The sequence below is a fragment of the Drosophila yakuba genome, chromosome X, assembly GCF_016746365.2.
Source record: "Drosophila yakuba strain Tai18E2 chromosome X, Prin_Dyak_Tai18E2_2.1, whole genome shotgun sequence".
In the NCBI taxonomy this organism is placed as follows: domain Eukaryota; kingdom Metazoa; phylum Arthropoda; class Insecta; order Diptera; family Drosophilidae; genus Drosophila; species Drosophila yakuba.
This window is the reverse complement of record NC_052526.2, coordinates 17,114,248-17,141,197: the sequence shown is the minus strand read 5'-3', so window position 1 is coordinate 17,141,197 and position 26,950 is coordinate 17,114,248. Positions and strand designations below refer to the sequence as shown.

At 41.1% G+C, this 26,950-nt stretch overlaps 1 protein-coding gene across 1 annotated transcript in view; it reads right to left on the bottom strand.

The window, feature by feature from the left end:
- The window catches only part of LOC6525743 (dynein axonemal heavy chain 6), a 31,839-nt gene that overhangs the window by 2,076 nt on the left and 2,813 nt on the right, over positions 1-26,950 (bottom strand). Inside the window, exons 2-25 of the mRNA XM_039370651.1 lie at positions 10,989-11,873; positions 10,671-10,935; positions 10,472-10,616; positions 10,060-10,410; positions 9,899-9,994; positions 9,709-9,839; positions 9,078-9,652; positions 8,611-9,021; positions 8,160-8,550; positions 7,824-8,100; positions 7,150-7,764; positions 6,641-7,093; positions 5,757-6,580; positions 5,095-5,689; positions 4,887-5,036; positions 3,587-4,826; positions 3,343-3,522; positions 3,008-3,274; positions 2,770-2,955; positions 2,359-2,708; positions 2,162-2,303; positions 1,101-2,104; positions 863-1,043; positions 50-801 (exon numbers count right to left, since the gene is read on the bottom strand). Coding sequence (XP_039226585.1) covers positions 50-801; positions 863-1,043; positions 1,101-2,104; positions 2,162-2,303; positions 2,359-2,708; positions 2,770-2,955; positions 3,008-3,274; positions 3,343-3,522; positions 3,587-4,826; positions 4,887-5,036; positions 5,095-5,689; positions 5,757-6,580; positions 6,641-7,093; positions 7,150-7,764; positions 7,824-8,100; positions 8,160-8,550; positions 8,611-9,021; positions 9,078-9,652; positions 9,709-9,839; positions 9,899-9,994; positions 10,060-10,410; positions 10,472-10,616; positions 10,671-10,935; positions 10,989-11,873 — 10,466 coding nt within the window. The remainder of the gene's footprint in view (positions 1-49; positions 802-862; positions 1,044-1,100; positions 2,105-2,161; positions 2,304-2,358; positions 2,709-2,769; positions 2,956-3,007; positions 3,275-3,342; positions 3,523-3,586; positions 4,827-4,886; positions 5,037-5,094; positions 5,690-5,756; positions 6,581-6,640; positions 7,094-7,149; positions 7,765-7,823; positions 8,101-8,159; positions 8,551-8,610; positions 9,022-9,077; positions 9,653-9,708; positions 9,840-9,898; positions 9,995-10,059; positions 10,411-10,471; positions 10,617-10,670; positions 10,936-10,988; positions 11,874-26,950) is intronic.

The following is a 26,950-nucleotide window of genomic DNA, read 5'->3' as shown; positions in this document are numbered from 1 at the left end:
CAAGAATCATACAACTATTTTTTAGCTTGGAGTTGGATAATCATCTTACACTGAGCTCAACTGGGTGCCACCTGATGCCTCGGTAAAGTACTTGCCCACAGTGGACTGTAGGTAACAGACCACGTTGAGCAGGAATCTCGGCTTCCGGAAGGCGGAGATAAACATCAGCTTGTGGAATACCCGCAGGCGTTTGTTCCACTTGTCCGTTGGTGGCTGATTCGTCTGGGCGAAGTCAAAGACCTCCTTGTTCTCCTGCATCTGGATGAAGAAGGGCTTGTCCAGCTCGTCGGTGAATCCGCTAAAGAAGTTACCGAAGTTATCCTCCAAAAAGATGCATGAATCCCATTCGATTTGGCTCATCTTGATCTTGGCCGGTTGAGTCTTTGGCCGAATATTGCCAACGGGCCCGCGTGATAGGAAAAGGAACTCCTCCTCGCTAACTCGACCCTCTTGCCGTTCCACCGACAACGCCAGCAGAAAGCTAAAGATGATCTTGTGGTTCTCGAACAAGCCGCGGGATATATTATCGAAAATGGCCTTCAGTTCGTCGGTCATCAGAGTGGAAATGCGCACATCCACGGCTTGCGGTGGATGATCCAATCGCAGGACATTGCAAAATACCTGGGTGAAGTACTTCAGGCTGTACTGGTACATGGGATCGATCTCGGCCAGGCCGGCGACCACAAAGTAGAGGATGGCTCCTCGGGAGGCCAGGATGCGGTAGCGTTCCCGGGAAGCGGTGATGACCTTTTCCGTCTCCTCGGTGTCAATCAGTCGAGCGGCAATGATCAGCGATGTTTCCTATAATGGATACATATATGATGGATACAACATTTTAATCGAGAGCAGCGACCCGACCCACCTTGGCATCGTTAAGTGTCTCCACCAGCTCCTCGTCGTCGAGAATGTTTCCTTCGGAGTTGAACAGTAGCTTCAACACCTTGTCCTCCAGCGCCAGCAATTGCTGCTTGTCCGAGTTGATCTTGACCACCAGATCGTTACGCTGAATCTCCATGGCGGGCAGCTCGATGGCCACAATGTCCCTTGGATTACGATTGCAGTTGTAGAAGTTCAAATGCTTATGATATGGAATTACTTACGCCAGCAGTTGATCCTCCAGGCCGCTCTCCGTGACCAGAAAGTTGACCAGAGTCACGTTGATGCACACCTCGGGCAGGTAGTGAGGATTGGGCAACTTTGTGGTCATGTAGAGCTTAAAATTGTCATCGTAGTCAATCACCATGTCGCCCAGTTTCAAGTAGGTGCGACCCTCGAATCGATAGGTTTCCCGCTGAAGGATGGGCCGCAAACTGGGATCGATGGTCTCGTTGATCTCCTCGAGCAGCACCGGATACCCCTGGCGCACAGAGTTCTCCAGCACCCGCATCATGGACGCGTCGGTCATCTTGATCACCTGCAGATTGTTGGCCCGCTCCATGTTGCGGATCCAGCGATTGGCCTGCTCTTGAGGATCGATCATGAGGGCCCAGCGCAGAGCCCTGGTGGCATATATGCCATTCTCAATGGATATGTTATCCTTGGGCAAGCCGTCCACATTCCACTGTCGCATCTCGTAGGGATCGCCAAGCACCTTGAGCAAGTTGAACTCGGGACTGGAGGGAATTTTGTGCTCACGGCACTTGGTCACCCACAGGGCACTCATGTCGCGGCGATATTCGTGCGAGAAGGCCCCCAAATAGGCGACACAGGCGGCGGCCACCAGGACATCGCCGGGCACACAGGCCAGATCTCCGGTGAGCGACTTGACCGTCTCGCGCCAGCGCACCTGCTCGTCGGAAAGGGCGGAGGTCAAGCGACCGGCGCGATTGATCCGACCGTAGGTCAAGTCCACGTTGTCCTGGATTACTTGGAACTCGCGCTGCTTCTCCTCGAGACTGTCGCGAAGTCCTTGGATCTTGGCTTCCACGGCAGCCAATTCCTTTTGCTTCTGCCTCAGCACTGTCATCACCTCCTTGAGCTCCGCTTCGGCGGCCTCCTTTCGCTTGATCTTCGGCTCCACCACCTTGTACACCTTGGAGAACTTATCCATCGATATTACCCACATGCTCATCGACTTGGCCACCTTGGAGACCTTTTCGAATTTCTGTGAATAGCGAGTTGGTAAGTCAAGGTATTCTGCTAGCTATGCAAGTAAGCTTACAGCCGGGACAAAGTCCTTGTGATCGATGTACTTCTTGACCTTCTTCAGGGTATCCTCCTTCATGTGCTCCTTGTCATACTCAAACAGCCGCTTGATGAAGTTTATGTCCGCCATGATGGCCTTAGCGGATGCCCAGGTGGGTCTGCAAGGCACAAAATTAGGGTATTAAGGAATTTGGAGAGAGATTACCCACTCACTTGACGCCCAGCAGAATGCAAACGGCCTCCATGCAGAACTGCACCAAAGCAGGCGGCGTGGTGAAGGACTTCAGTTCATTGATGTCCGCCTTGGTCAGACCCTTTAGTGCTTCCTCCGCCTCGCGCAGTGCGGGCATGGCAATCTCCAGATCCTTGCCAGCATCCTCGGATATCGCCTGGGCCACCGCCGCCTTCTCCTTGGCATTCATCTCGTCCTCCAGCACGCTCTGCTTTACGGCATCCGCCTGCTTGGTCTCCTTGGTCAGATTGTCCACCAGCGACTTCATCATGGCGGATTTCTCATCCAGCTGCGGCACCATCACCTCCAGCTCTTTGCCCATCACAGCAATCTAATAATGGAAACAAAATTAGGGATAAACCCTGTAAGGATAAAGGAGCTTAGTTACTTACCACTTCGTTGGTCTCCAGTAGCTTGTTTAGACCATTGGCGATTCGCTTTCGCTTGGCTATGATCTCCATGTTTTTGATCTTGAGCAGATTCTGGTACAACTTTAACAACTCCAGATAGCTACTGGGTGTGGTATAGTAGTGCCTCTTCATCTCCTTGTAGAACTTCACTGAGGCATCCTCGACAGTCTGAAAGGGATTTCATTGGAACAGAGTATTCCTTAGAGGAAATCCCACTCACCTTATGCATGAAGACGGTTGTGCTGGCCAGCGAGACGCGATCCTCCATTTTGGGTGCGATCTTTGTGAGCAATCCGAGGGCCACCGAGTATAGGGCCTCCGTGGGCCAGCTGGTGAACCAGTCGATCGTGGTGCAGTTGACCAGCGAGGGGAACATGCGGCATCTGCGCCGAAAGGCATCGCCCACCGGACTCATCGACATGACCACGTGCAGATTGTTCCTCACCCGGTTGATGAAGAACTTGTAGATGTCATCGCGTGTGCAGGGCTAAGCCATACAAAAGATATTGCTTTATTCAGAGCATTTGAATATAAATGCCGTTTTGGTATACCCACATCATCTTTTCTGTTCTCATTGCAGCCATCACGAGCGTCCAGGATGATCTTCTCGAACTCATCGCCCTCGAATAGATTGGGCACCTCGCCGGAATTAAGTATGTTGTTGATATCCTCCAGGAACTCCTCCTCCACGATCTGACTGTCTATCAAAAGGAAGGTAACCGGTTGGTTTTCAATCTGTTGGGGATAAAAACGGAAGATGTTGCCAATGGAACTTGGGTAATGAAACTAAGGCACTTACTCCAGCAATGCGGTAGAGAACCCTCAGATCTTCATGGAAAGCATTGAGGTCGTAGTTGCGTCGCATCTCGATCTGCCAGCAGTTGTACTCGTTGACATGGGATGCCAGCCGGGTGAGGGATTGCTTTCCCATTCCGGCCACGCCCACCAGCAGTCCATTGCCGCGATCGCTGCGCAAAAGTCGCGCCAGTCGGACCGTGTGCTCCATGGCGTCCTGAAAGAGGATCAGTTTCATCTGCTTGCCCACCGCCACCGAGTTGTAGTCCGAAATGTAATCGTTGAGCACGCTCTCCAGCTTGGTTTGATCCTTGATCTCATCGTAGATACGCTCGTTCTTCGGCTTGCCAAAGACCATAAAGTCCCCGAAGAGAATCGGTGGCTCATTGTCATTGATCACCGGGCGACCAAAGTGGTCCATGCATACTTCCTTCATCAGGGTCTTGAAAATGGCCTTGTCCTCCAAGTTAATCAACCTGTCGTGAAACACACGAGTGGTCTCGTGGTAGAACAGACGTAGTATCTGGTTCTCCTGGTTGTAGTGCAGATTGCTCGCCTGCAGGATACCCTGTATACACTTGGATAGATCGCGCAGATTGAAGATATAGTGCGACTTATCCGGTGTGGGTAACATTACGGTGGCCACTCGCATATAGACATCCACACAGGCATTCACCATGGGCTCCGACAGAGCTCGTACTGCGGATGAGAAGGTTTGCAGGAAGCCCCGCAGGATGCCATTGAAGATCTGGGTTAGGGTCTCCTCATTCGGTTTCGGCAAGGAGAACAGGGCAAAGTGGCGGACAAAGCGCGGAGTGAGCGGATTACGACCTCCGCCAGGCGGAGCGCAGGCACAGCCCAGGACCACGTCCAGAATCTCCTTCCAGTAGAGCTTCTCCCGATCGTAGAAGCCCTTAAAGTCAAGGAATTGGCGCAACAACTCAATGGCAGGTGAGGCTCCATAGGTATCCAGCTTGGGCATATTCACGTCGTCAATGAAAACGATTACGGTTTTGCCCACCGGAGCACCCAGCTGGGTCTTCTTGCGCTTCTCCAGCGGCCCCTCGATCATCTCCTGGGTGCGCACGCTACTCGTCTGGGCGGAGAAGTTGAGGATCACGGGTATGACATTGCCCTGCGACAGGCGTTTCATGCAACTGATGGCCAGGACGGTTTTGCCCACGCCCGTATCTCCAGTCACCATTACGGGCATGCCTCGTTTGAACAGAAGATCGGACACATAGCTGTTGGAGATTGGGATTACTCTTGTGGAATCACGTATTTGGTGACTAGACAGCACTCACCCATATTTGGTGGTGTCCACCGTTGGCACCTGCATGTCGTAGTAAGAGGTTTCCGGATCGAAGACAAACTTGGCCATAATATCTATCCAGCTGCCCCAGTCCATTTTCTCTAGGTCGATGCGATAGTTCCACAAGGTGTAGTTGGGAAGGCTATTGAAATAGGTATAGGAACGTATAACTAGGTAATAAGTAAGGCCACCATTCTTACCTCATATTCGGATGTAGGGCAATGGCCTTACTCCACTGCTCCTCGAAGGACACCTTCTCGGCATCTTTGAGATTAGAGGCAATGGCCCAGAGCACCGCCCAGGCAAAGATCTTGGTCAACAGTTCCTTGGCCTGCTCCTCGCCCAGTGCCGACCACTTGACCGCCTCCAGCTGGGCAGAGGTCAGCTCACAGCACAGTCGCACCTTGGAACCGAGCACCTGGTGGATGGTGTACACCGCCCGCTTCCGTTCGATCTTCAGCGCCTTGTCGAAATAGCCCACAAAGAGCTGGTAGCAGAACTCAGCCAGTGGAGCGGGCAGCTTGTATTTCATGTCCACCTCCCGCCAGGTGTCGATCAGTGGTATCCAGCCGAGATCGCCGGGATCCACATAGACCATGCCGCAGCGGGAAACGGTTGCAGGCGAAGCCTGCAGTAGATCCTGCACCTCGAAGAGCATATGAATCCAGGCGGTCAGCTTGATGCGCTCCGAGTTGGCCAGACACAGCATCTTGTTATCATCCAGCACCGTGTTCAAGTTCTCGATCCATACTGCATCCACGGGGCCATCGCACATGATCCATTGGTGAATCTCCTCTGAATCGAAAGTTTACGATTATCTTTTAACCTCTGATTATCTTTTATCTCTATAGCTGATCATTACCTTCGACTGTGGTGGCAGTTCGCACCGCTAAGCCCAGTAAGCCATCCTGCCACTCCAGCGTCTTAAGATCCACATAGCCGTACAACTCGTTCATGGTCACCGCCTTGGGATTCATGGTCTGGATGACCACAGGCCGAAAGTTAGGATCCTGCACCTCGTTCTCGAAGAGATGTGAGAGGGCGAACTCCAGGGCATGCAGCACTACGGATTTGCCGCCACCGGTGGGACCCACCAGCATGACGCCCCAGCGGACGCACATCGTCTCGTACAACTGCAAACACTTTCGTATGGTCGTCGGCACCGCCTGGAGATTCTTCTGTCGCAGGCCCAATCGCAAACTGGCCTCCAGATGCGGATGCTGTGAGTCCGGCAGTTCCACGCCCGGAAACAGATCGCTGAGGATGCCACGAAACAGCACAGCATCATCAGCCAGGAACTTGGGTATATTGGAGTCCCTTAGTGCTGCAATTAGGGTGATGTCCTCCCGTTGATTCGGCGAGGCTCTCTTGAGAGCTCCGGCCATCACCAGGACAGACTTCACGGCTCGCATGCCGAAGTCATAGTGATTCTGCTGGCTGAGCTGCTGGCTGCACAGCTGGTACATCTGCACCATCTTGCGGGCCAGGATCTTGGGATCCTCGAAGCCCTCCGAGTACAGTATCACCTCCGAAATGAGCGCGTAGTCGGGCACCATCATCGAGATGGGCCGGAACAGGGCCTTCAGATTATCGGGCAGCTCAGTACGACCGGCGTAGCCGGGATTCATGGTTATAAAGACGCAGCAAGAACGATTGATCTTAATCTCTCGACCCTCGAAGACGAATCTATGGATGATAAGTACTTAATCAATGGAGATAAACTTCTTTAAGTGCGTAAAGTGTTACCGCTTCACCCTCATGGCCTTGGCCGTCCGGATGGTGATCAACTGCTGGGCAATCACGGACAGCACTTCGATGTCAATTCGATTGAACTCATCGAAGCAGCACCAGGCGCCGCATTGGGCCAATCCCGAGAAGAAGCGTCCCATCATCTTGTAGTCCAGGCCATCGGAGCAATTAAAGACGACGCACTGTTTGGCCAACGCCTTGGCCAGATCCTTTGTGGTCTCGGTCTTGCCTGTGCCGGCTGGTCCGGCCGGAGCACCGCCCAGATCCATCTGGAAGGCGCCCATCAGACAGAGGTAGCAGCGATCTGTCAGCGGGGTGAGCACCAGGACACCGCCGGCACCCAAGTACTCATAATAGTACGGAATATTGGCGGCGGCCATGCGGGAATAGACCGTTTCCGTCTCATCGGCCCAGTAGAAGCGCAGCATCTTTAGCCAGTTGAAGTCGGATCTGATGGGATGAATCTATAGATCTTGGCTCAAACTTCTCCCAGTCTTGGCACTTACGCTTTGCACACCTCCTTTTCAATGAGCATGCGCACCGAATCCTTGGCATGCACATCGATGGTGATCAGGGCGCACAGGATCTTGCGCAGCAGCGAGCTAATGTTCTTTCTGGTCAGCGCAGCGAGGGCGCCCAGATCCTTTAGGCACTTGATCTCAAACTTGGACATCTTCTCGAGAATGTTCAGGGGATTGCGCTCCTTGCCCTCGTAGACGCGATGAATGTCGGCGGCCCACTGCACTTGGGAGACGGTGAGCACCACCTGATTGGGATGATCCTGGAACCAGTCCTCGCGCTCCTTGGCCGGATAGCACTGGTAACCGAATCGCATGTAACGCTTGCAGGATACAAACATGGCCTCCTCCACCTTGCTGAGCCACTCCTCCACTGCTCCACGGGCCTTCAGCCCCTTGCCGAACTGCAGCTTCTCGCCCTCGGGTGAGAGGAAGGCAACGATGTCATTGGTGGCCACCATCTTGCCATCGCCGCCCTCCTTCGATCCAAATTCCAATCGGTAGATGGCATCGAAGCACTTGCGCAGATGCGGCTGCACTGCCTGTGGAATGCGAGTTTGTGCCAGGATCTCCAGCAGCTCGTCGTTGGAAAGAAAGTAGAATCTACGGGGGATTAATATTTATATGTATGATTCTTTTTCTTGGTTACTTTTTTTTTTTACCTGGGAAAGACCACGCGTTTCACCTCCAAATATGCCTCCAATCCGCGTGATATGAGATCCAGCAAACGGTTGTTCTCCACCAGCACCTTGTGCACATCCACGCTGGACATGGTGGGCAGGGCCAGCGATACCTTCTTTGCCTGGCGAACCGTCTCCTTGAAGCTCTTGTCCACCGTGAAGAACATCTTGGCCTCGTGTGGCAGCTGTCGCTGGATATCCGCCGAGGCGAAGATGGCCTCCAGGTAGATCCAAGCTCCCTGGCAGTCCATCCAGCTTTCTGTTTCGGAATTAGTTAATTAAAGAATTAAATTATAGTTCAAAGTATATATGACCCACCGAAGGTCTTGGCAAACTGGTCCATGGCATTAATCCACTCGTCCACCTTGCTCTTGATGGGACCCACAAACTTGGATGCGGCTATCGTGTTAATATTCACATTGGAATCATCGAGAACGGCTTGTAACTCCTCCGTGCCGGCCAGTATAAAAACGTCCTTGGCATCATGATGCGAGACAATGGACAGTTCCGTCTCCTTCCAGGTGGTTTCGATGCCCTTTAGCATATTCTCCAGCTGCACCTCGCCGGTGGCCTGCGAGGATATTTGCATGAGAGCCTCGCCGATGGCAACATCGTCGAATGCGTGCACATCCTCGTATGTCTGGATTAGGATGTCCTTCTCTTGGAAGAACTTGCGATTCAGCAGATCCTCGATCTCCGCCCAATGTCGCTAAGTGTATAGATTAAGGGATGTTATATACATTACCAACTAGCTGAATCTTCAACTTACGGCTCTTAAATTTGGATTACGCAGGTAACCGATCACTGGAAGTTTCTCCTTGAACGCCTCCGCGGATTTCTGGAGCACGGGGACTATGTTGTTCTCCGGCAGATACTTCTGGAACTGCAGGCAGTTCTTGATCGTCTTGGCATTCAGCTCAACCATGTCCGCCACATTTAGGGTGTTGAAATCGGCCGCTATCCACTCGGCCAGGGATTCCTCCCAGTCGACCCACGTGCGATAGAGATTCTGGCGCATCCGTATGTCATAGAAGCCGCTGGCCATCTCATCGTACATGGTCAAGTCAATCTGGAACTCCTTCTGGTAGCCAAGGAACTCGTCGGCTGTCTCGCGACATTTGTTCAGGTGCTCCAGCAAGGTATCCAACTTGTTTGTAACCGACAATCTATTGGAGTTGGCCTATGGAAAATCAAGTTAAATAAGAGTAAGGTACAAGTTCGTTTCGAATAACTTACATCCAGAAGCCAGGGCTGCACTGCTTCGATGGCCACCTCATGAATCTCCTCCTTGAGCGCCGCTATGTCATCCTGCATGGCATCCTCGAGTCGATTGATGAAGTCCTGCCGCTTCTCTCTGATCTCCTCCAGCGTTTCCCTGGTCCTATTCAAATAGTCCTCGGTGTCCATGTAATCCTCCTTGGAATCGTCATCGATCGGTATGCCAAAGTCCTTGATAATGAGCAGCAGATCGTGCACATAGTCGATGCCATCGAATATCCCGTCAAGTTCGGTGGAGCACTTGTCCAGGAATCGAATGTGGGCCACAATCTCCAGAGTCTCGCGCGGTTCGTAGCAGATCCGGCCATGGAAATCCTGTGCCTCTTCGTACAGCCGCGTTGTCTCCTCCTCGGCCAATTTGGGCAGGTATGTGGCCAAGACGTTCTGGAGTCGGGAACAAACCGGCGTCACCGTATCCTTGAAGTTCGTCTGGTTGAGCTTTAGCAATCCCAGGAATACAAACTCCAAGATACCATCCAAAGCCCTCACATTATTGCAGTACCTATCGCAGTATGCTCGCAGTATCTGAAGATCTAGCAATTACAGGATAAGGATGAAGAATCTCGAAAAATGGTTTCTTTATATTTACCTCTTTCCGTATTGAGAACCGTGGGATCGGTGCTATTGTCAATCTCAAAGTTTTCGCGGATTTGCTGAAACCGCTGCGTATAAAGTCGCGCCCTTTCATAAGCTTTACGTATCAGTATGAACATGTTTTTACTATTACGAAAAAGGTATTATTATTATTGAAGTTCAAAATTTTGGTAATGTTTATCTACCGGTTGAATTGGAAGCTTTGATCGGCGCGCAGTAGATAGTGCAGGTCGGGAGCACCTTCGTATAGCACCTCCTCCTGGCGTCCCATAATCGAGGGTCTAAGATTACATGGTTCAGTTAGTGATCCAGTGATTCAGTTGGTAATCCAATTGAGGCAACTTACTGAGTGTACTGCGTGAAGAAGGGATCTGTGGTGAACGGGTGGATTTCGAGGACCGTCTCAAGAATGAGTCCAGTGATGCGCTGGAATATTATCCTGATGATATCCTCCGAGGGCTCGACATCAATGCGATCGGGCAGTAGACGCAACATGGCCAAAAAGAATGGACTTTGCGGCTTCTCCGCTGGTCGCTGCTTCTCGATCCGCTTGTCCACCCGATCATGTCTAGTGATATCCGTCTCCGAAGGACCAACTTCGTCGTGCACCTCGAAAGAAGTGGCCAAGTCATCAAAGCTTTTGATCGTGATGCGGTACAGCATTTGGTAGACCATCATGTCGCAGTAGGTGAGGAAACTAGTTTGGAGAAGCCATTGGATTAGGATCATTTCTAGAAAGGTCAAGTGTGTTTGCCCACTTGGTCAGGGTCTTGCAGAAGGCCCTCTTCCGTGCTCGGTCCATGAAGCTGTGCGCTTCACGCATCTTTTTCAGCGATGGATAGTAGTTGACCTCGTCATCCGGATAGAAGCCCCTTGCCTGGATGGCATCCGTGCAGGCTCGAACTATTAAAACACATTAATTAATGTTAAATTTAGTTTCTGGTAAGTGCAACTTACATATCGTCTTGGCAATAAACTCCCGAAAGTCGGTGAAGGTCTTGTGCAGCTGCTCATAGATGCGCATGTGCATCTCCAGAAAGTAGAATGGATGCCAGCTCTCGATATTGGTCACATTGACGAAGTTCAAGCGCTGCAGTTGCACAATATCGCTGCGCATGCGCAGAATCGCTTTCGCCAGCTGGGGAATCACGATGAAGAGGTTGTTCTGCAGATAATCCCGTGCCTCGTTCAGTTTCCGCCACTTGATCGTCTTTTCCCATACCTTAAAAAAAAAAAAGCATCAGTAGCGATTAAACCTTTACTGCCCAAGCCCACCTTGAATCCCTTCCACAGCCGGAAGATGGAGAAGGAGCGTATCTGGATGATGCTGAGGAACTGCTTGAACTCCTGCTGCCACTGGTCCAGCGGGGTGAAGAAGTTCTCGGAGCAGTGCCAGAAGGTGACGCCGTGGCGGGTGACGGTGTAGAAGGGTTCGTAGGTGTTCAGATCCTTGTACTCCACCTCCCGCAGGCTGTACGGCGTGAAGTACTCGCTGTCGTGTGGCAGCATGTAGTCCATGTAGACAAACGAATCATCCGGCATGTTGCGCATTCGGTTTATGATCAGATTCAGATCCGGAATGAGCGATGCCCCAGTGGTGATCTTTGTGGTGCTGGCAGTGCGCGATTTGGCGCCGGTGCCCGAGCCGCCCGATTTCGAAGTGGAGAAGTTAAGCCGGAACTTGGAGCTCCTCTTCTGCTTCCCGCTGATGCCAGATGCCGCCTTCCTTCCACTGCCATCCGCCGGACCCGTACTGCTGCCATCGTTGGCATCGCTGGCACGATCCATGATGGCGGTGAAGTCGCTACCAAGTCGATCCACGGACATGCTACTCGGCCGCTCGTCGCCAGTTACGCGCTTGTTACCCATATCCACGGATGCAATGCCATGTCCCGCCGATTGCCGCCTACTCCTACTCCTACTCCTACTCCTTCTCCGTTCTCTACCCTTCCGTGGGCCATCCTCGTCCTCCTCCTTTTCCCGCTCCTTGGCGTTGATCTTGACCTTGATTGTGCCTCTATTCTTGCCCTTGGGGAACAGCTGGCGGGACATTCCGGATATCGGGCTACAGAGAATCCGGCTGTATGTGGATAGGTTTCGATCGGCTTTACACCGACTGACAGCTGCTGGCTGTCCCGGATTGTTTTTCCGTCGCCATGTCTACTGTTGTCAGACATCCGGAAAAGGGGTGGAAATTTGTTTTCTAATACAAATTCACGTACCCTGTAATGTTTATGTTTATTTAATGACGACTTTATCTTAATTGATTGCTCAAGGTACTAAAAGTGTTCCTATATAGTAGCTGGAATATACGGGAACGACGGTTTTTTAACGGTTTTATGATTATATGATTTTTTATATATACGTATACACGACCCTATAACCAGTTTGTTTGATATTTCTAAATATTTCTCAACTAATAATCCAACCACCAGTTACCTTCCTAGAAAATTGAGGACACAGTAAGGTGCATAGCCTTGAACAGAAATCTCACCCCCACCCTTGCGATCATCCTTATGACTGCTTGTGCGCGCAGGTACACCCCTTCCAAGATTGCTTGTGCGCACCCCCTTCCAAGATTGCTTGTGCGCGAAGAAGTGCAATTGTAATTTTGAGAGTTTTTATGAAAAGTCGTATTTTTAATTTCAGAATCGTGAAAAGCATACCATTGGAAAGGGCTTGAAAAATCCTTTCCAATGATACCCAATTTTTTTTTTTTTTTTTTTAGAGAGGGATCCCCATAGCATATACCGAGTCGGCGGTTTTGGCCTGTTTTCGGGTAGTAGTGGGAATATACGGGAGCGGCGGTTCGGGAGCGGCGGTACTTAGCGGAGACACGAACCTGTGATTAGTCAAGACGCATTTAGTTGGATAAATGCAATTCTTATTGGAACATTCTTGTTAGAACACTTATTAGGTTTCAGAAAAATCCTGTTAGAAGGTTTGTGTATAAACGGTGTAATAGGAAAAATGAGCTAGAGAGATCCCTTTTGGGGTTGAGTGTAATTTTACGTATTGATTTTACTTCGTCGAGTAGATATTTATGTATAGAAGAGTTGCTTATAATTTTAAATAGGTTTGAGAGATAACTTTACATTTGTGTTCCTCAGCGCCAAACGGGGAGACTGCTGTGAAGACGCCCGCTCCCGTATATTCCCACTACTACCCGAAAACAGGCCAAAACCGCCGACTCGGTATATGCTATGGGGATCCCTCTCTAAAAAAAAAAAAAAAAAAATTGGGTATCATTGGAAAGGATTTTTCAAGCCCTTTCCAATGGTATGCTTTTCACGATTCTGAAATTAAAAATACGACTTTTCATAAAAACTCTCAAAATTACAATTGCACTTCTTCGCGCACAAGCAATCTTGGAAGGGGGTGCGCACAAGCAATCTTGGAAGGGGTGTACCTGCGCGCACAAGCAGTCATAAGGATGATCGCAAGGGTGGGGGTGAGATTTCTGTTCAAGGCTATGCACCTTACTGTGTCCTCAATTTTCTAGGAAGGTAACTGGTGGTTGGATTATTAGTTGAGAAATATTTAGAAATATCAAACAAACTGGTTATAGGGTCGTGTATACGTATATATAAAAAATCATATAATCATAAAACCGTTAAAAAACCGTCGTTCCCGTATATTCCAGCTACTTTCAGCTAAAAGCTATGGAGCCGTTGAGAAGAAAATCTAAACAATCTGAAGTCATAGCGACTTTCAGCTTAAGGCTACCCACGTTTTAAATGTATGCCTTGCAAAATGTTACTTATAAAGTAACAATGACTAGTAGTCACCAATAATTTCATGATCCCTGACTGCGGTTATCCGAAATAATTCCCTACAGAGATATGTATTTCAAATTATCTGTGATCTGTCTCCATTTTCATTATGCTAGGAGACCCCATAAAATCAAATATTTATGACTCTTTGAACCTATTATCGAGAAAGTCAAGCGGCTATTTACCTGCATCCAAACCCATAGCTCGCCCTCCTTTTCTGACTTCCCCATTGCAGTCTGTGCAGTCTGCAGTCTGTGAAGGCTCCTTAAATCGAGAACCAATCAGGTGGATTCTAAGAGTAGACACCCCCTGTAGATGTCAAACTCTCTAATACTCGTGTATAAAAATGGATCCCCTTAAATTGCTCAGGATCAGTTCTTATAATACCTCAGCACTGCATTCTTATAATATAATTTCGGTCGAACTTTCTCGGGATATCACGTCTAACCGTTTTAATTGTTTGTGTGGACTCAAACCATTTACTGTGAATAATTTTTAAAACGAATTAAAATATATAAATAAAATATATTTATAAAAAATTCAAAATGGAATCATCAGTGGCTTGTGATTTGTGCAACCAATGCATCGAAATTAGTGAGTTTGTCTCTCATTACGCGAAGTGCTCAGAACCCAGTAAAGCCTGCGAGGCTTTAATGTTAAACTCTAACATTAGATGTGACTTATGCTCTAATCTAGTAAAAAATTGTGAATTTGATGATCACTACCAACGCTGTGAAGGACCCCGAAATGCATTTAGCATTTTAATGGGTAGAGGAAAACTGGATGAAGAAGACCGCCCTATGACATCAGCTAAGTCTATAAAACGAATGAGGATGGAAGAGGATAAGGAAATATCTAACCCCCCAAAAAGAAAACATATTGACTTAAGAAGGGAGCTCTTATGTCCTACTTGCGGTGAAAAGTACTCGGCAACCAGAGAACGTCAACATATTTTGACCGATATACATAAAAATGCGTCGGCCAGAGAAGTTAAGAACAATGCGAATATCATATTGCTTACATCAGAGACGACATTTCCAGTACAATCATATCGAATTGGTAGTCCATTTAATAATATGATTGATTTAAAAGAGTTTTATCAGCAGTGTCAAAAAGATATAGTTGAAGTTATAAAGCATTGTATGATAGACTACAGAACCATTAAATTTAACCTAAGTGTATATGGTTCATATATAAAGCAAACAGATGAAGGAGTTACAGTGGAAACAATGAAGCACTTTAAAACTGCCTACAAATCTGTATACATAAATGAAGATATTATTGATGAGCTAAATTCGGCCATAGATTGCTTACTTACATTAAGCAGCGAATTTCAAGAAAAAGACTCAGGCTGGGCTATTAAAAATTTTAACTATTTTGAAACTACTATAATAAAACTGGAAAACATTCCTGCCAGCGGATACATTAAAGCTCCTCAAAAAATAAGAGCCCGAAATGCGCTAATAAACGTGCAGAATGCCGACGTATTTTGTTTCAAGTGGTGTATACTAGCATTTATAGCTAATCAAAACCATGAAAATAGGACTTTTACAACCCCCCAGCAAAGGAAATATTCTAGAGAAAGGATGACAAAGCCTCAAAGCTATAACATTAATATTAATGATGAAACTATTGTGTATGGCGGAATGACTTTAGATTTTTCGGGAATTAAATTTCCAATAGAAAAAATAGGAGTTCGACATTTTGAGAAAAACAATGTCAACTTCAGCATAAATATTTATGAAATTGATGAAGCAGGTGAAAAAATTGTTGGTCCCACGATTAAAACAAAAGAAAGAAAACGGAACCACATTAATATATTGGGAATCGATAATATTACCCATAACATTATGCATTATGCGTATATAACAAATCTTTATACATTATGCTCTTCACAATTTTCTAAAGGAAAATCGGGAGGATATTTTTGTGAGAACTGTCTTCAGTGTTATCACGTGAAAAGCACTACTCACAACAAACTGGAATGCGGAAAAGTGTCCTCATTTTATCCGGATCCTAATACGACAACATCGTTTAAAGGATATCACAAAAAATTATCTCCTCCAGTGGTAATTTATGCAGACATTGAGGCTGTTCTTGAAAATTACAAAACATGCTTGAATTCTTCTGCTTCCTCGTCAACCACGCAAGTACAAAAGCATACGGCATGTGCCGTATCTTTTTATGTTGCCCATAAAGATTATCCTAATCTTAACGAACTGTGGACCTACGAAGGTAAATAGAACCACATTTTTACAAAATTATATTTAACTAACATATTTAAATTTTATAATTTTATAGGCGTTGATTGCATCCAAACATTTTGTAAAACTCTTAAAGAAAAAACTTTAAGCCTGTATTACAAATATTGGGTTAACTCCAAGAAACCGAGGGATGACACTTTCGATGAACAGCTTCAAAAGGGAAATTGTTGCGCCTGCGAGAAAGAAATAAATGCGAGCGACCTGGACAAATTCTTTGATCAATTTTCTGGAGAATACGTAGGTCCTATCCATAGAAATTGTAAGCCTAAGTTTAGATTAAGTGACCCTTTCTTTCCTGTAGTGTTCCATAATTTATCTAAATATGATATTCATTTATTTATTACTGAATTAGAGGGGGACTTAAGTCCCATACCTTGCAATAAAGAGCTCTATATAGCACTTACGCAAACTATAAAAATCAATGCTACAAGCAGATACAAAATAAGATACATAGATTCAGTCCGATTTTTAAATTCAAGTTTAGATAAACTATCAAGCTATATGGAAGATAAAGATTTTAAAATTCTAAGTACGAAATTTCAGGGAGAAAAATTTAAGCAAATGAGGAGGAAGGGGGTGTTTCCCTATGACTACTTAGATAGCTTTGAAAAGTTCAATGATACCCAACTTCCAAGCATTGATAGTTTTTATAATTCTCTAAGTGAAGAAAATTGTAGTATAGATAACTTTAATTTCGCACAGAAAGTCTGGGAGACATTTAACTGTCGAACTATTAAAGACTATTTAAAACTATATTTAGAAAGCGATGTTTTAATTTTAGCAGATGTGTTTGAAAATTTTAGGAAAATTTGCAAAAAAATTTATAAGTTAGATCCCATTAATTATGTTACTGCGCCATCAATATCATGGGATGCTATGCTTAAGTTCACTAATGTAAGTTTAGAACTAATAAGTGATGGCGATATGTACAATTTTTTAAAAAGAGCAATTCGGGGAGGGTTGACTCAATGCACTCAGCGCATTTCTATAGCAAATAATAAATACTTAAAAAACTTCGATCCAAAAAAACCGAACAATTTTTTAAGTTATATTGATGCCAATAATTTATATGGGTGGGCTATGAGTCAACCCTTGCCACTATCAGGGTTTCAGTTTTTGGATAAAGAAGAAGTTGATTCATTCGACTATAAAAATATAGCATGTGATGGTAGTATAGGGTATATGCTAGAAGTTGATCTGGAGTATCCTGCCGATAAGCATGATTTACATAATTATTTACCATTCTGTCCTGAAAATAAAATTCCACCCGGGGGCAAGCAAAGAAAGCTTATAGCTGATTTAACTAATAAAAGTGAATACATAATTCACTTAAAACAGCTTCAACTTTGTTTAGAGCATGGTCTTATTGTAAGAAAGGTACACCGAGTTTTGTCCTTTACGCAATCATGCTGGCTGAAGCCTTATATCGACCTAAACACACAGCAGAGAAAATTGGCTGAAAATGATTTTGAAAAAAATTTTTTTAAGCTAATGAATAATGCTGTTTACGGAAAAACAATGGAGAATGTAGCAAAGCGTCGTCAAGTAGCTTTAGTTAAACATTATCAATCGAAACAAAATTCTCCAGGTTTTAGACAGCGCATAGCTAGAAATGATTTTCATAGCGTAGAAATATTTGGTTCAGACTTAGCAGCAATTGAGTCAACACCGTCCAAAATTATGTATGATAAACCCATATATATAGGAGTAACGGTTTTAGAACTCTCAAAATGGCTAATGTATGAATTTTATTATGACTTCCTTTTAATTAAAAGTCCATCTACGAAAATAATATATATGGATACAGATTCATTTATACTATCTTCAGAAGAAGATTTTTATCAAACTATAAAAGACAACCCACAACGCTTTGATACTTCTAACTATAAGCAAGAAAACCAATTTAATATAATACAGGCTAATAATAAAGAACCAGGAAAAATGAAAGATGAACATGCCGGTAAGGTTATGACCTCTTTTGCGGGACTTAAGGCTAAGGCATACTCTTGTTTAGTTGAGGGAGAAGGAAATGACCCCGAATGTATAAAAAAAATTAAAGGTGTAAAAAAATCTGTTATTAAGAGGCTGAATCATGTAGATTATATTGAATGTATTAAGTATAAAAAGACTTTTTATGGGTCACAGAGAGTAATTCGTAGTAGGTCTCACATTCTTTATACCGAAATTGTAAATAAAATTAGTCTTAACTATAAGGATGATAAGAGATATATTTCACCAGATAATTGTAACACTTTAGCCCACGGTCATTATAATATAGATAATATAATTAGCAGTAACTTTACTAATACTCAATAACAAAAAATTATTGTATACCCTTGTAAATTACAAAACAATACAGAAATGTAAATAAACAAAAACCAAATTGAATTTGAAATTATTTTATTGTGTTTGATTACTTAAGCATATCATTTACAGATATCCATGAGTTGTGGCTGGAGTCGAAACCGCTCCACTTTACAAGCACCTGATTCTTTTTTCTTTTAATTATTTTCTCTATTAGAAACGCATTTTTATCTTTTACTTTCTGAAGTTCCTCTTCATAAAATGAACCTTGAATAGGGTTACTCATATAATCTTCTATTTCATACGTTACAGGCCTTGTTGACTTAACTTTTAAAACTTTAAAAACTTCTGTAGTCCAATTAGGTTCATATCCCTTCATAAATACTCCCTTGTATTTACTTATTCTAACGAAATCCCCTACTGAAAATTTATGTTTTGGGAATATTTTTGGTATATTATATACTGATTTTAAAATGAACTCTTCATTTTTGACACCCACATCCACAGGCTTCATTTTAATAGTTCGATGATAAGAATTATTGTATTGATCTACAAGAAATTTGATTTTATGAATCCATTTATAGTCACCTTTCATACTGAACATTTTCCACATACGATTTTTTAGAGTTCGATTGAATCGTTCACATATAGAAGCCTTTAGGTGTGTATAAGTATGGTAATGATTTATATGAAATTTTGTCATTAATTCCCTAAAAGCGGAATTAAAAAACTCTTTTCCTTGATCTGACTGAATGTTCTTAGGTCTACATTTACTAGTTCTAAAAACAGTTTCCATTGCCTGTACCACATCTGGGGCAGACTTTGTCTTAACCGCTTCGGCGAACGCATACTTTGAAAACGTGTCAATAACGGTTAGTAAATATTTATATCCCTTATTTTCTTTACTAAATGGAATCATTTCAACCAAATCAATTTGCCATGTATCATTTATTCCTTTTTGAACGAATTTTCGACGTTTAAAATTTTTCCGAGCAGGCTTATGAATTTCATTAACAACTTGTTGTTTGCTCATGATCAGGATTTGATTTCTTTGAGTTACTTTTTATTATAAGACGTTGCTTGATTAGATAATAGTGATTGCTTATATACTAGTACATCCCGTTTTATTTCAACACGCATCTTTTTAGAAATTTCAAAACATAATCGAGTTAAATCTATTTGTACATCTTTATCATAGGAACCCTCCAAATCAGACAGTTGAATATCTAACTTTTGTAAGGATGCACACTTAGGAATTATATGTTTGTGATAAAGATAAATAACTTGTTGTCGTAATATGGAATTCCAGCACAAAAATGTAGTAAAAAAGATACCCAATCTTAATAAAGATCTCCAGGACTCACAATCGAACTCAATTTTGTTACCATATTGATTAATTACTAAAACGTACTGCTTATCTGATTTCCTAAATCTAAAATTACACTTTATTGAGGACATGCAAGGATGATCAATAATAGTATCTGGCATCAGGAAGTCATACTGGTCAAGTTTCAGCTGTATATATTCCTTATATGTGAGCAGTTGCATCCATTCGTCTTTATCAAATCCAACGTAATTGTTTTTACTTTGTTGCATCCAAATCATGGCCGAAAAATTACGAGAAGTTGACAGACCACATTTCAACTTTAAGTTATGACCAACATAATATTCGAAACCAAAAATAACTTCATGATCCTGGTTCTTTCGAGAAGATTTCATTCTTTTAGTTATGCACGTATCCATTGGCTTAGAGTGCTTTATTCAAACTAAAAGTATATTCTGATCTTGGCGGTATATAAAGGAGGAAGCCCTTCCAAACTCACCCTCAGTTGATTAAAAAGTCTTAACCAATCATCATGAACACTGTAGATCGAAATTCAAGCATTATAGTAGACTTTCAATATTTACTTGGAAACAACAAACAAGTTTTTGTAAAAGAGTTAGCGTTTATGCCGGCCGGAACTGTCATACCTAATTACTTTCATTTTAAACCACCATTTAACATTAAGGAATTGGATAATGAAACTCTTAAGCAACAACATCTTAATCATCAGAAAATAAACGGATTGGACTGGTCAGCTGGAGATATTCCGTATACATGTCTTGAAGAAATACTTTCACCGCTAAACAAATACCGTACAGTTATCGTTCGTGGTGAAATTAAGAAAATCTTTTTAAGCAAGTACTTAACAGCCAACATAATTGATATAGATATTGGAAAAAGTTTAACTCAGCTACCCAATTTTTTTACCAATTGTAGAATACATAAGAAAAAACTTCCACTTCGCTGTTCATTAAATAATTTGTTTAAGTTATTTGTATTCTTAGAAAACTCGAATTATGAAATATACAGTAATGGTGACACATATGTCTAAACTTAAATAAAAAATAATTTGTAAACCATTTAGATCGTCTACTATGGATTCCGTTAAAAAGTTGTTTGGTAATAATCCTGAGAAAAAAGGATACTCTCGACTTATATATTGTAATTATTGCGGATCTGATACGCATTTCGAGAAGAACTGCGCCAAGAAACGCGACCAGGAAAATCAAAAAAAAGCATAGTATATGTACAATAAATAACGGAAAAATATACATTTTATAGTTTATCTTGTATAAAATAAATCAGTGAATATACATTTAAAATGTTTCGACAATTTATACATCCTTACACAATGTTAATTTGCGGCCCTTCAGGATCGGGAAAAACAACATTTCTAGAAAATCTGATAAACAAGAAGAATGATCTTTTTAATGTTTCAATTGATCGAATTATTTGGTGTTATGGGGAGGAGACTGCTAAGCCAAATTTTAATAACATTGAATACTTTAAAGGAGTTCCTGAAACTATCGAAAATGAAACTAATGAGCCTATTCTCTTGATATTGGACGATTTGATGATGGGAGCCTTTAACAAAAATGTATGTGAACTCTTTACTAAAGGTTCCCACCACCGAAATTTATCTGTTATTGTTGTTACTCAAAATATATTTCACAAATCATCGCATACCAGAGATATCTCACTTAACACTAAATATATAATTGCATTTAAAAATCCCCGTGACAAACTGCAATTTCAATGCCTGGCAAGACAAATTTATCCGGAAAACCCCATGGAGTTATTTAGAATATATAAAGAAGTAACAGAACAACCACACGGGTATTTACTTATTGATCTTACCCAGGGAATAAACGATCTCTTGAGATTTAGATCAGACATTTTTAATTCGGAATATACAGTGTGCTATTCTGACGAATATGGTTTACAAAAAGAGCCTAAATCGCTTGAAAGCGAACAAACATATATTGTATGTTCTCAAAAGGGCCAACAACAAACTACGGAAGGCAATTATAAGCAATGGTGATAATGAGCTGGTAAAAGCAATAGTAGAAATAGTTTTAAATACATTACGAGGAAATCATAAAGTCAATAAAGCGCATCTAAGTGCTTTAAAAAAGTATAAAAATGCATTGCGATATATTTCATGTCCAAAGCGTACATTAAACTCTAAGAGAAAAGTCCTAATTCAAAAAGGTGGCTTTTTACCAATTCTAATTAGTTCGTTGCTTTCAGGAATTTTTGGAAAAATTTTAAAAAATGATCAAAAATAAGCATAATTTAAATAAAGTAATTTTAATGAACCCGAATACCTTACAAAAATTACTTAATAATGATCGAGGGAATGAATTAATAATTACAAAATTTTTACCAATTCTAAATAATAACAAAATAAGTGATTTTGATAAATGGATTAGGATTCGTCAAGAACTAAGTTTCTATCAAAATAAAAAACGTAGTAAATCATGGAATACTTCAAATGAACAAAAATCATACTTAAATTCAACGAGAACAGCTGAATCTCAAACAATAGAATCGATTGATATAAGTCCTAACACTTCAAAATTAAATTCAAAGTTTTCACCGAACATGTCGGAGCTTTCGGATTTACCTCAAAAAACTGATGAAGAAGATTTTAAATCAAAAGAAACTGCTAAGTTATTACCTCCAGAAAGTGATGATGAAATTCCAAATAAAATTATCAATAAACGAAAGATAAGAAACACTTCGTTTTCAGGTGATAAAGATGATATAAAAAAACAAGCAGTAGTAAGAGTAAAGCTTACTGAAAAACAACGCAGGTTAAGAGAAAAGTTAAATAAAATTAAAGCAAAGGAAACATTACCATATCAAAATTTAAATTATATAACAGGTCGTGAAAAATTGCGAAGATCAACTAGAAAAAATTTAGTGCAAATAGGGAAAAACAAACTTAATTGGATATCTTACCAATAGCAGAAATTTAAATATAAAAATGAATTATGTAAATGATTTCTTTATTACATTGCTCAGTAATGACTCATTGAATGTATTTCCTGATAATGTAAAGTGTGCATTTACAAACATTGTAAATATCTCCGAAGACATGAATGATGACTGGGAAGTAGGCATTACAGATATGTATCTGAATAATTATATTAGCAAAACAACTGCAAAAGAAACAAATTTATCTGAAGAAACAGAGTTTGTGAGTTTAGTAAATGCTGAAACATTTAGATATAAAAACGTCGCTGTCGAATCGAAAATATCTGAATGTGGATTGATTTTTATTTACACTGACATAATTAAACCCAGGTCTGTTGGTAGTATGAGACCCCGATGTCTTCGTGTAATGCATTATAACGGAAAAGAAAAAAATATTCATATTAAAAATATTGAATATTATCCTTTGGATATATGGTCTCCAAATGAAATCTCAATATTAATTACTGATTCAAGTGGATATAAAGTACCTTTCGAGACTTCAGCAGTGCCGATTTTTGTTACTCTTCACTTTAGAAAAAGGAGAAGGTCAAATCTATAAATAATACATACTCAAATAATGCTTACTTAGAACACTAATAGTCATCATGGTGAAATCTTATCAGGATTATTATGTAAATCAGTGTGGAGCAGGTTTGTCCAATATAGGAACCCTATATGTAACCCCGCGAATTATTCAACAAGGTCGAGGAATCGGAAACTTTTTTAGTGGACTTTTTAATTACATAAAACCACTTTTCATTTCGGGTTTAAATGCTATAAAAAATCAAGCTGCAGAGACTGGAAAAGCTGTAATTAATGAATTTGGTAGAAAGCCATTAAGAAATATTATTCAAGAACAGAGTAAAATTGCTTTACAAAACCTATCAAATAAAGCAATAAATAAAATGACACGGTTTCAAAATGGCAGTGGAAAAAGAAATAAAAAGCGAGGTGGTAGAAAAACCGAAATCATTTAACATCTAAACGACAACGTAAACATACCCAACCGTCTCATAAAAGAAAAAAATCATCAAGGAAATTAAATATTACGGATATTTTTTCTAACACAAAATGAGTAACCATATAGAATGTATGAAAGGCGAATTGGATTTGTTTGCACCACACCCTACGCAAAGTTCAATTCTACGAACCGAAGAGGTTTCTTATAATCCAATTGCATCCTTGGATGGTGCCTCTTCAATCGAATTTGTTTGTTTAGGGAATGGTGAAACATATCGAGATCTATCAAGTGTTTATTTACGACTTGTGGTGCAATTGAAAAAAAATGATAACAGCGTCATTGAAGGAAATGCTGTCGGTGTAGTAAACAATATCTTACATTCAATATTTAGAAGTTCATCAGTATATTTAAATAACATATTAGTTTCGCAGAGTGATAATAATTATCATTATAGAGCATATCTGCAAACAGTTTTAAACTATGGGAGTGACGCCTCGGAAAGCCACTTGGCCTCGCAAGGTTATTTTCCAAATTTCGGCCGATTAACATCAGGAAAATACGTTTATCCGAGCTCTAATGAAACTCTGAAAAATATATTTCAAAATAGTAATAAGGTAGAACTATTTGGAAAAATTCATGGTGATATATTTAATCAAACGAAACTTCTTGTCAATAATGTTGACTTAAGAATTAATTTTAATATTGAAAAAACTGCATTTTATTTAATGGAAAAGGATAGCGAATCAAATTTAAAGATATTAGAAGCACAACTTTTCATGAATCATGTAACTGTGAACCCAAGCATTTTATTGGCTCATCATCATGTTTTACAAACAAAAAATGCTCTTTACCCATTCAGTAAAGTAGAAGTAAAATCGTTTACAATTTACCCAGGAAACAATACGCTATCAATAGACAATGCTGTAATTGGACAATTACCAAATTTTCTAGCTTTTTGTATGATTAAAAACCGTTCATACTCAGGCAACAGAGGACTAGATCCATTTAATTTTGAACATTTTAAAATGCAACGCTTTAATCTAATGGTGAATGGAGTTCAAGTTCCTTCGCAAGCTCTGGAATTTGACTACTCGAACTCTGAAAACGTTCAAAGCTCAAGAGGCTATAATATGCTATTCAGATCAAGCGGAATAAAACATTATGATCGTGGTCTTCAAATTACCAAGGAAATGTTTGATACGAACAGTTTTATATTAGCCTTTGATCTAACTGCTGATCAGGCAAATACCACCATATGTTCAAATTTGATGTCGCAAGGCACAATAAGAATCGAAGGAAGATTTTCAGAACCTCTTAGTGAAGCCGTTACTTGTCTGGTATATTGTGAATACGATTCCATGATTGATATTGATAAGCATAGAAATATTCGAACCCTTTTTTAAAATGAATACTTTACAAATTCACGATTTGCTTACAAAACATATATACACAAAATCAATTTTTAAAGGAGTTTTCCCTTCAGACCAGCTTCCAAAAACTATTTCAAAGTATCCGGCTTTAATTATTGCAAACACCGACACATCAGATCAACCAGGAACTCATTGGATTGCATTCTATTTCGAAAGTCGCAAATCAGCAGAATTTTTTGATTCCTATGGACAATTGCCCCAAAACAAGGAATTCGTGACATTTTTAAAATCTAACGCAAATAAATATTGCTATAACAAGCAACAACTACAAGGATATTTTTCTAATACGTGTGGTCATTATTGCATAATGTATGGTCTTTTTAAATGTAAAAAGAAAACGCTAAAATATTTATTAACAAATTTTAAGAGAAATGACTTTTCATATAACGATAAATTAATACTTAAAATGTTTAAGTCTAATTTTAAAAAATAAAATGCAAGATATTTAAGAAAATCAATGTAGTTTATTTGTTAAGTCGTTTATTTAGCTTATAATATTTTAACATAATATTGAAGGCCTCGTCTCTTAAAATTGGAAGCCTATGACACTGGCACGTATCGGGTCCTTCCGAAGCGTCATCATCACTCCAGGGACAAAGCTTGTAGTGGAATCCATATTTAGAATGGATCAGTTCTTTATCCTCTAAGTCCTCCAGAGTGCTCTTCAAATATAAAAGCTGCGTTACGTGCTCCTCAAATATCATGTCTTCGAACTGCATCAAGAAGAGCTCAATTTGTTTGGAGTCCATTATCGTTATGGTTCTTTTAAGGTTTTTAAAGACTGATGTTGGATTTAGAAAACTCAAGCCTTTATATTGGAAAATTTCATTTACTTATTTATTTACTGATAAAAATTCAATTCGTGCAGAACTATATCTATTTACATCCTTCCCCTTATATACCATATGGGTAATACCATTCTCATTTAATTTCCTAAAAGGTGTCTTAGTACAGAATTTGTTTACATAACTCTTAGGTAGAAAAATCCAAACATCTTTTTCGTCCTTGTCTGCTAAATAAAGAGCTACCTTAGTTCCATAAGGTGTCTTTTTCAGCTTACAACCAGTGATCTTATACTCAAATCCAATACATAGATCTTCAGTTTTTGTATAACCAATCACAGGCTTCGATTCATTCAGAGTCTCTAGGAAATCCTAGAAATTCAATAAAATTTAAACAGGATTTATTTATTAATCCTATATGCATACCATTTCTGACCAACGTGAGATTTGATTCGTTATGCTCTTGTAACTATTCGTATTATACTAATGCATTTACTTACAATTACGAGACTTTTATACTGTTCAGCACTACATATATATATATATATATATATATATATATATATATATATATTACAAGAACAAAATACTACGTGAAAGAGATACCAATATATCTGTTATGCTCTTTATATACATAAACTCAGTTAAGCCTATGTAGAATATTTTTATATACTTGAGTATATCTATCTCATTTTGTATAAATATATAACTTCATATGAAATAAAAGGTTACTACAAACCTAATATAAGACAGCACTTTTCTCGAAAACTCAGATTCAATTTTTATTCTCAGAATGACAAAGTTGTATTGTGAGTTGTGTTCGGAAACAAAATCGTTTGCTTCACGCAGCGGTTTACAAAAACATACCTTAAAAGTGCATAACTTCAGCTATCAAAAATCAAAATCTTCTTATTATTGTTGCTTTTTCTGTCCCAATGAACGAAAATTCTGGTTGCGATATAATTACAATGTTCATCTCTTGCTGATGCACGATGCAGAATTAAAGAGTATGCGTAAATCAACGGAAAGTTATCAAATAAAGATAAAACAAGTTTAAGAATTTAATTTTGTAAAATAGTTTTATTTAATAAATTTCTGTATAATATAGACAAATTAAAAACCTAGATCAAATAAAACGTCTAGTAATGAATGGTCATCTTCATCCTTCATTATTCGTAAATACATGTTGGGTTGACTTGGCTCGATGAACTGATCAAAAATATGATCATCATCAGGAAACTCATAGATTATAGGATCTGTGTGCAGTATATCCATATCGAAATGCTGTGCACATTGCATTTCTTGATCGTCTCCATTGCCTCGTATAAGGTCATTTAAAACGTCCTGCGTTGCCGCTCCAAAAGGAAAATCGCTCCACTCAAGAGACGCAAATTCACTTCCAATTTGTGTAGTGGGGGTA